This window comes from Siniperca chuatsi, linkage group LG18, assembly GCF_020085105.1.
Source record: "Siniperca chuatsi isolate FFG_IHB_CAS linkage group LG18, ASM2008510v1, whole genome shotgun sequence".
Lineage (NCBI taxonomy): Eukaryota > Metazoa > Chordata > Actinopteri > Centrarchiformes > Sinipercidae > Siniperca > Siniperca chuatsi.
In genome coordinates, this window is record NC_058059.1 from 11983300 (window position 1) to 11995412 (window position 12113).

General features: G+C 40.8%; 2 protein-coding genes across 4 annotated transcripts; one reads left to right on the plus strand and one right to left on the minus strand.

Annotated features, from left to right (window-relative positions):
• Positions 1–2754: 2754 nt before the first annotated feature.
• LOC122865402 (proteinase-activated receptor 3) lies at positions 2755–7385 on the plus strand. 3 transcript variants are annotated; one of them, XM_044173779.1, is made up of 3 exons: positions 2756–3208; positions 3431–3656; positions 4432–7385. In XM_044173779.1, exon 3 carries the CDS (start codon positions 4488–4490, stop codon positions 5376–5378), a length of 891 nt encoding a protein of 296 aa, XP_044029714.1. In that variant the 5' UTR covers positions 2756–3208; positions 3431–3656; positions 4432–4487; the 3' UTR covers positions 5379–7385. The 3 variants fall into 3 exon arrangements, with proteins under 3 accessions (XP_044029715.1, XP_044029714.1, XP_044029713.1); XM_044173780.1 differs by lacking the exon at positions 3431–3656 and having other exon boundaries at positions 2755–3208; positions 4535–7385; XM_044173778.1 differs by lacking the exon at positions 3431–3656 and having other exon boundaries at positions 2757–3208.
• LOC122865401 (zinc finger protein 436) lies at positions 7386–12018 on the minus strand. Its single transcript, XM_044173777.1, has 2 exons — positions 11820–12018; positions 7386–10293 (listed from the first exon to the last, which is right to left on the minus strand). Exons 1-2 carry the CDS (start codon positions 12016–12018, stop codon positions 8627–8629), a joined length of 1866 nt encoding a protein of 621 aa, XP_044029712.1. The 3' UTR covers positions 7386–8626.
• Positions 12019–12113: the final 95 nt, after the last annotated feature.

Here is a 12113-nt window from a genome sequence, read left to right on the forward strand (position 1 = left end):
CTGTGGGTCTGTGGTTCCTTGCAATGTGTTTTCTTCATGATCTTTACAATCAATGCTGCACTGAGTCTAACAATATATGTATATATGTATATATATGTATATATGTATATATATATATATATACATATACATACATATACATATACATATATATAGAGATGTCTGGTGTTCTTCCAGAGATCTGCTGTAGCCACTCCTCCAGTTTGGGGGTCACTGCCCCGAGTGCTCCGATGACCACGGGCACCACTGTCGCCTTCACCTTCCATGCCTTCTCCAGCTCTTCTCTGAGCCCTTGGTACTTCTCTAATTTCTCATGTTCCTTTTTCCTGATGTTGCCATCACTTGGTATTGCCACGTCAACCACAACGGCTTTCCTCTGCTGTTTGTCCACCACCACAATGTCTGGTTGGTTCGCCATTACCATTCTGTCAGTCTGGATCTGGAAGTCCCACAGGATCTTGGCTCGGTCATTCTCTACCACCTTTGGAGGTGTTTCCCACTTTGACCTTGGGGTTTCCAGTCCATACTCAGTGCAGATGTTCCTGTACACTATGCCAGGTACTTGGTTATGGCGCTCCATGTATGCTTTTCCTGCCAGCATCTTACACCCTGCAGTTATGTGCTGGATTGTCTCAGGGGCCTCTTTGCACAGCCTACACCTTGGGTCTTGTCTGGTGTGGTAGATCTGGGCCTCTATTGCTCTGGTGCTCAGGGCCTGCTCCTGTGCAGCCATGATGAGTGCCTCTGTGCTTTATCCTACAACTTTAATGATTTTTCCTAAATTAACTTCTATTGTATACTGTATAATTCTAGCTCTACTGCATGCATGTTGGTCACCAGCTTTTTCATTACATCATTTAACATATGATTTGCAATTTGAGATCTTTAAAGTCCCCCTTCACTCAAAAATGTAGTTTGCTTATTTTTCCTTCACTTGGATGTTTGAGCTTCACTGTACAGAGTTTGACACTCGAAGGCTGTTTTCACAGTCATCTGCTGAAGGGGGAAAGTCTCTCTGTGCTCACCTTAAATCTGAATTTAACACCTGTATATATGAGCAGGATTTTGTGACATCACAACTAGTTTGGAATCCAGTCATGGTCCAGTATGCAACTTAACCCAAGTGAGACGTGGAAACCTGAAACCTCCAGGTCACAAACACTGAAAATGGACTTTACAGTGAAGTAGGAGACATCTTGTGTCCAGCAGTTAAACTTTTGAAATAAAAAATATTTGTATATTCATAGATTTGCAATTTTTAAATAAGGGAGAAGTAGTATAATTCTGAAATAGTGGTTTCACATTTGAGCTATTTCGCCATAGCATTAAATATTCACGACTAAATAAGCAACAGTTAAAACGCTCCCAATCTGTGACATATGACATACATGTGACATCACCTTTTTCCTAACTGAGCCCCGCCCACTTCTAACCAGTAAGAATCAGACAAAAAAAGAAATACAAAAAATCTTGTAAAAAACCAAAAGTGTTGGCAGAAAGTTGTGTGTTTATGTTTCGATTCAAATCCCTCCTCAAAATGTATTTTGAAAATCTTACTTCTATGGTTCCAACGTTTAAGCTCATTTATGCTCTAAGTCATTGTTTTATGAATTTGCTGTATGTTGGTTGACCTTACTTACTTCTCTGTCACAGACAGTAGTTTATAGGTTTCCTTTTGTATTGTTGTCTGCTGTAATTTTTAAAGAACAATATTATTTTGAAAAGCGGTCTCTGGGTACATGGGAAACATCATTAACTACAGAGGAATAGCAGTGTCGATATATAAAGGCTTATTGTCTACAATATGAAAGGCCTAAATAATTTAGTACTGTAAAATCATTTTATCATCTATCTACAAACCTTGTACTGTATATACAGTATGTCCTTCTGTTTATTTTCAAAATAAAGTTTTTGACCAAATCTCACAAAATACCTGCTAAAAAAGTGTGCACCTCTAATTTGGATTTATGTAAAGCAGACTGGTGTTTGTGCAGGAATATGAACTAACAAGATTCCCCAAAATGAACAGAATGACTATTTGAATCTTTGCACTACTGTTTGTGATGGGAAGATGAATGCATTATACTAATCTACAAATATCATGTTCATTTAAAACATTCAGCGATGTGAAATTTCAACTTCAAGAAGCTCCAGTGATCTCTGAAATGGGCCTGTTTGGACAAAAGCGGCTGTGTGCTGCCGTGTGTGTTTCTGCTCTGATGCAGAATTTAGCAAACCTGTGACAATCTTCTGCCTTATAGGAGGGAGACACATCTCCTGTGAACCTGACACCAATACAAACAAGTTCAGACAGACACACATAGGTAAACAAACCTGGGTCGAGTTTCAAAAGAGGCAAGCTGTTCAAACAGCCTGAAACACACACAGAACAACACACTGTAACACCACAATTACAATACAACCTGTACCACACTGATGAAGTGATCAATGATAAAATAGTCTTCATTGTAACATGTTATAGAGTATAATATATTGACTTTGTTAACGTTGATTGGTGATTTTAATGAGTCTGATCTACACAGCAATCTTTTTACTGCACTCCGTAGTGTTCAGTAGAGATACAAGTTCTGCAATACCTGTTCTGCATGTTGGGTGCAGCACAAACCCACCGACGGACATCACACCTCAAAACATGTCAGCCTCACGTAACTATTTCACATTGTTACACTGAATTGAATCAGAAGTGATTTTCTGGACTGTTGCATCAGTTGTTTACTGACGATTTTCCGGCAGGCACCATTGGTTTGTTGCATCATTGCCAATCAGTGTGAATGGATCATGGCTTGCCACAACACGTCCTCCACACAAAACCTGTTTTATATTATTTCACCGTCACCCTTTTTCATGTAATTCAAGTGATCATCCTTCTCCTTGTTTTATGATTATTTAATTTGTTAATTTTAAAGGTGTGATGGATGTACAGGGGCCAAACAAGACTTTGTAGCATCCAGGGGGAGATTCTCCTCTTCCACACCCTCATCTCAACGCTGTGATTGGATGATCAGACAGGAGCAGGATCCCTGAAGTGTTGGGTCATCTTCCAAAAGATGTTTTCCATTCAATTTTGAGGTGAGGGCTCGGTATTTGCTCACACTGGGACAGACATACGTAGGAGTCACAAGGATTCGGTGGAGAGTGGGGGCACACCAGTTGCTTTAGGAAGGTGCTGCAGTATCCTGTTCAACAGGTGAGTGTCATTTTGGCATAAAATGGTAACTCCTGACTTTTAAATTCAAATAGAAACACTGCAATTTTACATAACTGTCTTTGGGGAGTTCTTCAGTCATGTAGCTATGTCTTTTACAGTGGCAATGTTCTGGCACAGCTCTGGCACTTTTTTAGATAACATGTTCTGCAGGAGACAAGGCTCTCTTTACAGTCAGGTTGCACATTTACATGTTTCTTTTAGAAACAGAGATGGTGGAATGAGCCACTTGATGACATGGTGGAAACACATAGGAAGTTCCCATACAAATATTCTGCCCCTAATTATGGCCACTGTCAAGCCGACAGCTCTACATAAATGCGTGAAAAGGAAATGGCTTGAGGAGTCTGCAGAGTCAGTGTGACAGCGATGCAGAGACAGTTGAGGGCACAGGGGGTCAGTTTGTTAGACGAATGAGTACCAATTAAAGGTAAGAGATTTCCCTTACAATACAAAACTGGAGAGAAAAAAAATTAAATTTTACACTTTATCATTTATTTTTTCAACTAATTGTGTGTTATAAAAGGACTCATAATATCGTAATATGTGATGTGTGGTGGTTTGTTATTCAAATTCAAGTACTACATGAGTGAAAACACATTTTTTCTTGATGTTAAAACTTTTTTTCCGACAGAAAATAAAGCTGTTTATACAGATTGAAATATAGTTTAATACCACAGTATCATATGTTTGCTTTTTCTCTTTTTGATCCAGTGCATTAGCTGTTTAAATAATCTGTTTCTATGTTTTGCTCCGTGAGGGAAGAGTTTCTTTTTTTTACAGAAGGTGTTTAGGGGAAGTACATTTAAAAATAAATAAATGTATGGTGTCTGATTTGACTGAATTTAGCAAGTCACCGGTACTCAAATTTCCACTGTGTAACTGCAGTGTATGTGGCAATATTCAGTGACTGGTGCGTTTATACAGAATTTCATCTGAAGTCAGGGTGAGTGATATAAGTGAGATAAAAATCCCAAGTGATCTACTGTAGGTAAGCTATGATAATCTATGATATGAGCTTCAGCAAGCCCTCCACATCACAACCGTACTGTATGAATGTACCATTGTAATGTGTGTATTATCTTTATTGATTTTTATCTCATAGCTAATTGAAACTCTTTTCAGTATCATGCCTGTATTATAATACAGTGCCTATTGTCTCTAACAATATGTGTCTGTCTGTCTTTGTTCCGTTTATCTGACAGATCTTTGTTCCTCTGGCTGATGTCCTCTAACGACTTTGCTCTCTGATCCGACCATCATGGAGGTTATATATGTCAACTCCTCTCTGCTCTTCGTCTCTCACAGACCCTTCAACGATTGTGTCAGTGAGAAGACGGTGTATGAGTCTTGCAAAAACATGCCTGCTGTTCTTATTTGGTACCTGGGCCTGCAGTTCATCAACATGTTCCTGGGTATCCCAGCAAACCTCATGGTGCTGTGGCTCATCCATAAGAACAAGGGTGACTCCTCCACCTCAGATATCTTCATCCTTCATCTGGCGGTTTTAGACGCACTCTTCTGTCTCACCCCTCCCCTTGAGCTGGCCAACATAGTCTTCCTCACCACCAGCAGCACCTGGTACGTCCTGCGCTTCTTCTACGGCATGAAAGACTCCTCGCCTCTCTTTCTCTCCTGCATCTGCCTGGACCGCTACATGGCCGTGGTCCACCCCATCACCTTCACCAAGCTCAAGGACCGTCAACACCGAGCGGTCCTGGCCCTCATAGTCTGGCTGATCATTGTGGCCTACGCTGCTGCAAAATGTGTAGGCAACATTGTCAACTTCGAGAAGGTCTTCACGGTGATGATACTCATAGCATTCGCCTTCATGGTGTTCTGCAACATTGTGATCCTCTGGGCGCTGCAGCAGTCTGGGCCCGGCAGAGACGAGATGCATCCTGTGAAGAAAAGAGCCTTCAAGATGGTCCTCATCATCCTGGCCATCATAGTGTTCAACTACTTCCCACCTGTCGCGCTGTTCCCCTTCCAGGACTACTTCTCTCGTGACGTGTTTCATTGTTACATTCACTATGTTGCATTTGGCCTGATGGACTTCAGCAGCAGCATTCAGCCTATGCTCTATCTGTCCAAGGAAAAGCTGCCATGGAGCGTCAACTGCTGCCAGAGCAGCAACACCCAAATCAATTAGGGGAAACATGTTTGTTGTTCAAAAGTTTTCATATGAATGTGTTGTTGTTGTGAAATATAGGAGAATGTGTTATGTTCTTGCTTTATCCAATGCTGAAAATACTGATTATTAAAAAGATGTATTGTGCGGTGGTTCCCAACCTAAGGTCTGGGTCCCCTAAGGGGAACTCCAAACATTAAAGTTCTTGCTTGTTCTGAGGAAGATAGAATATGCATAAAATGTATTAATAGCATATTGTTCAGGTTTATAGATTTCTCAAAAATTCTGTGCAGAAACCAGTTTGTTTAAGGCAATAATTCAACATTTTGGGAAATACACTTATTCGCTTTCTGGCAACGAGTTAGATGAGAAGATTGATACCACTCTCATTCTCGTGTTTGTTAAATGTAAGTGTACTGCCAGCAGGTAGTTAGCTTAGCTTAGCACAAAGACTGGAAATAGGGGGAAACAGCTAGCCCGGTTCTGTCAAATGGTAACAAAATCCACCTACCAGCACTTCTAAAGCTCACTGAGAGACACATGAAAGTGGTATTGATCTTCTCATCTAACTCCCTGCCAGAAAACGAATAAGCAAATTTCCAAAAATGGTCACCAATGTTACAAAACCCATATTTTCTCGTTTACCTTCAGTTGTATGTAGCCAAGCAGATAGTTTTGGTTGTATTTTTCACAGTTCAGAAATACAAGAGATGAAATTAGTTAGTTAATAAGTAGTTGACCCACAGAAAATTAATCAACATTTTTGATAACTGATTAATTGTTCAGGTCATTTTTTAAGCATAAAATTCCAGAAAATAGCTGCTCCCAGCTTCTCAAATGGAAGGATAATCTTTTTTTACTTGTCTTATATGATAGCAAACTAAATATTCTCGTTTTTTTGGATTGTTGTTCTTAAAAAACAATCAATTTGAAGACGCCACCGTGGGCTCTGGGAAATTGTAATGGGAATTTTTCACAACTTTTTTGCTCCCTTTTCACTAAACAATTGATTCATTGGAAAAATAATCAACAGATTAATCAATAATGAAAATAATTATTGCAGCCAAACCAAAACTCTCCCATATGAATACAATGGAGTGAATGGAATTTTGTTTGTGCAGCTTAAAGCATTTAAAAATTACACAAAAATTGAATAGCATGTCTTTCCATAATGTCCTAGTTACTCAAGATAATCCACAGGCCTCGCTGAACCTTTCTAAAGAATAGTCCCAATGAAAACAGCTGACAGTGTCTTCTGTAGATAATTCAGAGTAACCAGGAAACAATTTTTTAAGTGTAATTTTTTTAACACCACGAATGAAATCCCATTCACCTCCATTGTATTCTCAGTCAAAAACAGGGAACATAAAACCAAATCTATCTGCATGGCTCGACAGATACCACCAGAGGTATGTAAGAAAATGGGGTTTTTTTTTTACATTTTTCCATGAACTGACCCTTTAAAGTGCCTTTCTGCTGAAAATTCCTAGAAAAAGTCCTAAAAATCTAATCCTCAAGCACTTCGACTCTCAGTAAGACCAGCTAGTCATCCATCTGTCTTATAATCCTGTGGAGAAAACTAACTTTCACATGTAGCATTCTTGTCTGTCAAACCATCACTATTTGACTAGTAAATTAACAAAACACAGCATCTAAGAGCGATAACAGTTCTGAAAGATTTGATGAGCATTCAGAGCATTAAAATAAAGTTTGATTCTACTTGGAGTTAGCTTCACTTTGGCTTTATGGACAGACAGCACACATCTCAGCCATAGTGTCCTCTGTGGTGAGAAACTACACCTTTGTGCTTACTGTCCTTACGTTAAATGCTGGGAATCACTGCATCATGCACAGTCACTTATCTATACACTGTGTTGTATTTGCTTTTACGGTTGTACTCACAGAATGTATTGTGTGCACTTGTACTTGCAATGTATTTTAGTGAACACATTTTTTTTCTTGTACACTGACTGTAATGTCTAACAAAATATACCCATAAAGTATAAATAAGACAATATTAATACAAAATCTTGGTTAAGTTTTCTCTTTAATTTAGACACAGATCGCACAAAAGTAACTCACAATAAATTCCTAGTAGCAAACACTCAAGTTTAATATACAGTACATTTCTGTGCAGGTATATCAACCAGTTGCCACAACAAACAGTAGCCCTATCATCACAAACAAGGCATTTTACTCCTGTGGGCTGTACATAATTCATGGTAAGAGACCTGTTTCCTGGTAGAACAGTGAACAGCCTAAAACAAATCCTCTAGAAGCTCGACATTCTTTGATCAGCATGGCTTACAAAACGATTATTAATTTACTATTGAAAGCTGGTCAATCGATACTGAATATTTTTAACATTATTTTCGGTAACATTATTACACAAATACATTCTTGTCAGTTCAACGGATCAGACTGCTGACTGTATAGTTAAAGCTATATACAGCAATATATTAATGATCTTCACCCTAAATCAGTGTTGCAGCACACATGTCTAACCCTCTGGCTACTACAAAGTGTGTAAATGTGTTTAGAAGCATCTTAATTCTAAAACAATAATATTGTTATTTTCTACTGACCCCTGTGGGAAACTTTCATTTTCTCCACAGGGAGGTCAAAGGCCAAGACCAGTGGATTCAGTGTCTTGCTTCAGCAGGGTGGTTGAAACCATCCTTTCAATCTGACAGACATTTCATTCAATATAACATACCACTGACATTGTGGTAACTTACAGCAAGTTTAAAACTGTTCTTTTCGGGTTACATTTTCAGTCTGTAACTCTTTACACTGTGTTGTGAGAGAGAAGACTATAAGAGGAATATTAGAGTTTATCAATCGAAATAAAATAATTACTCATACGGCATTGGTAAATATTTGGACCTACTAAATCACAGCAAAGATTAGACAACAGTGTATTGCACTGTACCACAAACATCACATAGAGTTTTGAGCGTCAAACTTCATTCTTGACCTTGGGAACAACATAATGTTAACTCAATGTCCATTTACTAACTTTTTCTGGAGCTTTCAACCACAACACCCAACCTTAGTGGCGATTCAGGCTGACAACAGCCCTGTGTTAAAACAGGAAGTCCAGCTCTGAGTAACAGATTAAAGCGTTTAAAGGCTGCACTGCACAGCAGTTTGTAATACTCTGCTGATGCAGGCTGTAAGATGTGTTTCAAAACTCTGAAAAGGCTAGTAAGTGGACCTTGAAGATTATAGCGTAAAATCACATACAGCACTCATTCTCAGTTTTTATATTACTCATCGCCAAGAATTTGGTTGTAGTTTCGATCAGTGTCTGAAAGTGTCTCAGAAGCTGAAGGTCGGGGTGGGTTTGTTTCAGCCTCGCTGGTGCTTCCCTCGCTCTGAGCCTTCTGCTCCTTGGCTGCGTGCATCTTCAGGTGTTTTTTAAGGGAGGACTGGTCTGTGTAGGTCTTTCCACAGTGGCTGCAAAGGAAGACCTTCTCTTTGGTGTGGACCAGTTCGTGTCTCTTCAGGTGACCCGACCTGCTGAAGCTCTTGCTGCAGTACGAGCAGCTGTACTCCTTCTCTCCTGTGTGAGTCCTCTGGTGCAGTTTGAGGCTGCTGGCCACCGTAAACTTCTTGCCGCACTCATTGCAGCTGTACGGTCTTTCTCCTGTGTGCATCCGCATGTGTATGGTGAGGTGGCCCGCCTGGCTGAAGGTCTTCTTACACAGCTCACAGCTGTAGGGCCTCTCTCCAGTGTGAATCCTGTAATGTGTTTTGAGGTCACCCAAGCCGTTGAACCTTTTCCCACACTGAGCGCAGCAGTACGGCTTCTCACCAGTGTGGATCCTCTCATGTATACGCAGGTTGCCTGCGTTGCTGAAAGTTTTGCCGCACTCCTGGCAGCTGTAAGGCCTCTCCCCGGTGTGAGTCCGCAAATGGACTTTGAGCTGGTTGTGCTCATTGAAGCGCTTCCCGCAGTGCGAGCAGGAATACGGCTTCTCTCCAGTGTGGACGCGTTTGTGTATCCTGAGCTGACTGGGATGGGCGTATGTTTTACTGCAGATGTTGCAGCTATAAGGTCTTTCTCCTGTGTGGGTGCGCTTGTGAGATTTGAGGAGATCGGCCCGGCCGAAGCGTTTACCACAATAGTTGCAGCTGTGGGCCTTCTCACCGCTGTGAGTCTTGATGTGGACGTTGAGCGAGGCTGCTCGACTAAATGTTTTGGGACAGATGGGACAGCGCAAAAAGTTGTCACGGATCTCCAAAAACTCATCTGCGGGAACAGCGGGTGAATTGTTTTCTTCATGCGTCACTACTTCTGGCTCCGCAACCTGTCTGCTCGCTCCCTCTGGATCTAATTCTGATTCAGGGTAATATCTCAACGCATGGTTCAACTCTTGCTTAGAGAAACAGTCATTGTCACCATACTGCAACACCCCATTCTGCTCCTCTTCCTCTGTCTTAATGAACTGTCCATCCTGCATGTAAGTGTCAGAAACAATGGTGACTTTAACTTCACTGTCACTGCCTCTGGAGTCTTGCTCGAGACCTGCAGATGGCGGCAGAGGTGCATATGCATCATGACTGTCAAAACTAACCTCCATGCTCTCGTTTTTTATTGGCCTCATTGTCAGATTGAGAAGGGATGAAGGCTGGGAGAGGTCAATAGCACTGCCTTCATCCAGGTCAGGCTCTGTTTTTACTGATATCAAGTTTTGGGTGGAGATACCTACCTCTGCTGTGTTCACACATGGTCTTTCTAACAAATGATCAGTCTGCAGTAAAAAGGAGGCAGAGGATATGCTCTCCCTCATCTTGTCTTTGTGCTTCCTCCTGAAGCTCTTCTTGTCACTGCTGCATATGGACATCTTGAACATGCCCTGGGTGGAGTTGATGGGATGATTGTTCCGTTCAGAAGTCGAAAACTTTTCACTGACATCTTGTTCACAAATATCTGTAAAAATTTAAGGGCAAAATAATGTTATTTAGAGTCAAACATACCTACATTACTGCTAAAATGTTTGATTAGCTGACAGTAGTGTAGGAACATTATAATTTAAAGCTGCATTCATTGATTTTTTGGACACTTCGGGGCAGCAGAACAAGCTGTAAACACAAGACTGACATAACTTAATAAAATAAAACGAATATCCCCTATTCCATTGTTTTGTATGTCTTGTCTTGTTCTTTTCTTTTTATTATTATTCTGTATGCTTAAAAATAATCTCAATAACTTTGTACTTTTTATCTTATATTCTGTTTTAAGGGTGACTTTGTAACATCTGTCCAGGGACTACAGGTAAAAAAAATTGCCTCTTGGCAAACTTGCAAAAAAGGCGAAAGGCCTTATCTAGAGCCAGTGTTTGATTTGTCTGTTCTGGGCTACTGTAGAAACATGGCGGTGCAACATGGTGACATTCGTGGAAAGGGACCCGCTCCCTCTGAGGGAAATATGTAGCCCTTTAGTTGCTAAATGCTCCACTATGTTCACCAGCTAGCCACTGTCTTTGTCTGTCTGTTGTTTGGTGTTGGACAGGTAGTGTACAGCGGGTTTATCAGTTGGTTTTTTTTTGCTGCCTGTTACAACTGGAAATTAGTGGGTGTTTGCGGGTGAGGGGGACTGCAGGGTTGTATGATAATTTTCTGCAGCTTTGTCACTGCGAGCAACCCCTTTCACGTTACGCATGGTAATTTGATACATTTTGATATTAAGACATTGATTAGTGCAGCTTTAATCAGAGGATGCTTAAATGCACCCTGTTGAGTTTTCATTGTAAACAAACACGATATGTATGTTTCATACACAGGGATATCACAGATTATATATTGCAATATGTAAAAGATAGTCTGGATCTTTACCAAAATAATATCTGCTGTAATACTAAGGCAGGGCTGTTTTCTTCCGTGCATGCAGACATTTGAACTTCGTGTCTAAATCTGGTATGGGTTGGCACACACATATTTGCCACTAAGGCTCAGACTCAATTCAGTCCACACTCTTTCATCTCAGCTATCTAGAATAAAGAAGTAAATCAATAAAGAAGTGTGATTGATTCCTACATTTTGAAAACTGATCCTGACATTTTAGGGTTACATATTTACATCTTCAGGTACAGTTGCCTATGCTGTTCTATCATCATTAGCATGGGCAGGAAATTGTGATAGTAACGTTGCTGTACTACAGTGTAATTGGTGCTTTATTACACAGTGATCCCCAGGCCTGTTTCCTACCTCATAAACATTTGCACATTTTGAATGTACTGACACCTGCATTGTTCACATCTGCTTGCGGTCTTCTGCTTCGTATTGCTACCTTTCATTAATGTCTAGTTGAACACACACATAACACACACAGGCACAATTTGCTGACAATGCAGGCACTGCTTGAACAAAAGATCAGTGGCTGCATGAAGCGACACTGTCTGCTATCGTGACAAACACAGACACCCTCCATTATTTAGCGAGAGTGGACAACCATACCTCTGGTAGCAGACTCCGAGCTCTTCTGTGCGAACAGCAGCCGCTTCAGGCCCTCGTTCTCAAACTCGATCCTCTGTATTGTGCCCTGGTACTCAGACAGGGTCCGGTCCACTGAGTCCAGGATGTCGCTCACTGTCGCTTTAAAGATCTCATTCAGAGAAGACTCCAGGAAGATTTTCAGATCATTCGACTTGGCCATGTTAGACCGAGCGGCCGCGGCTGTAGACACCTCACCAGACGGTTTGTACACAGCTGAAAGTATCTGGGGGGGAAAAGTGGGTGTGTGCGACTCTG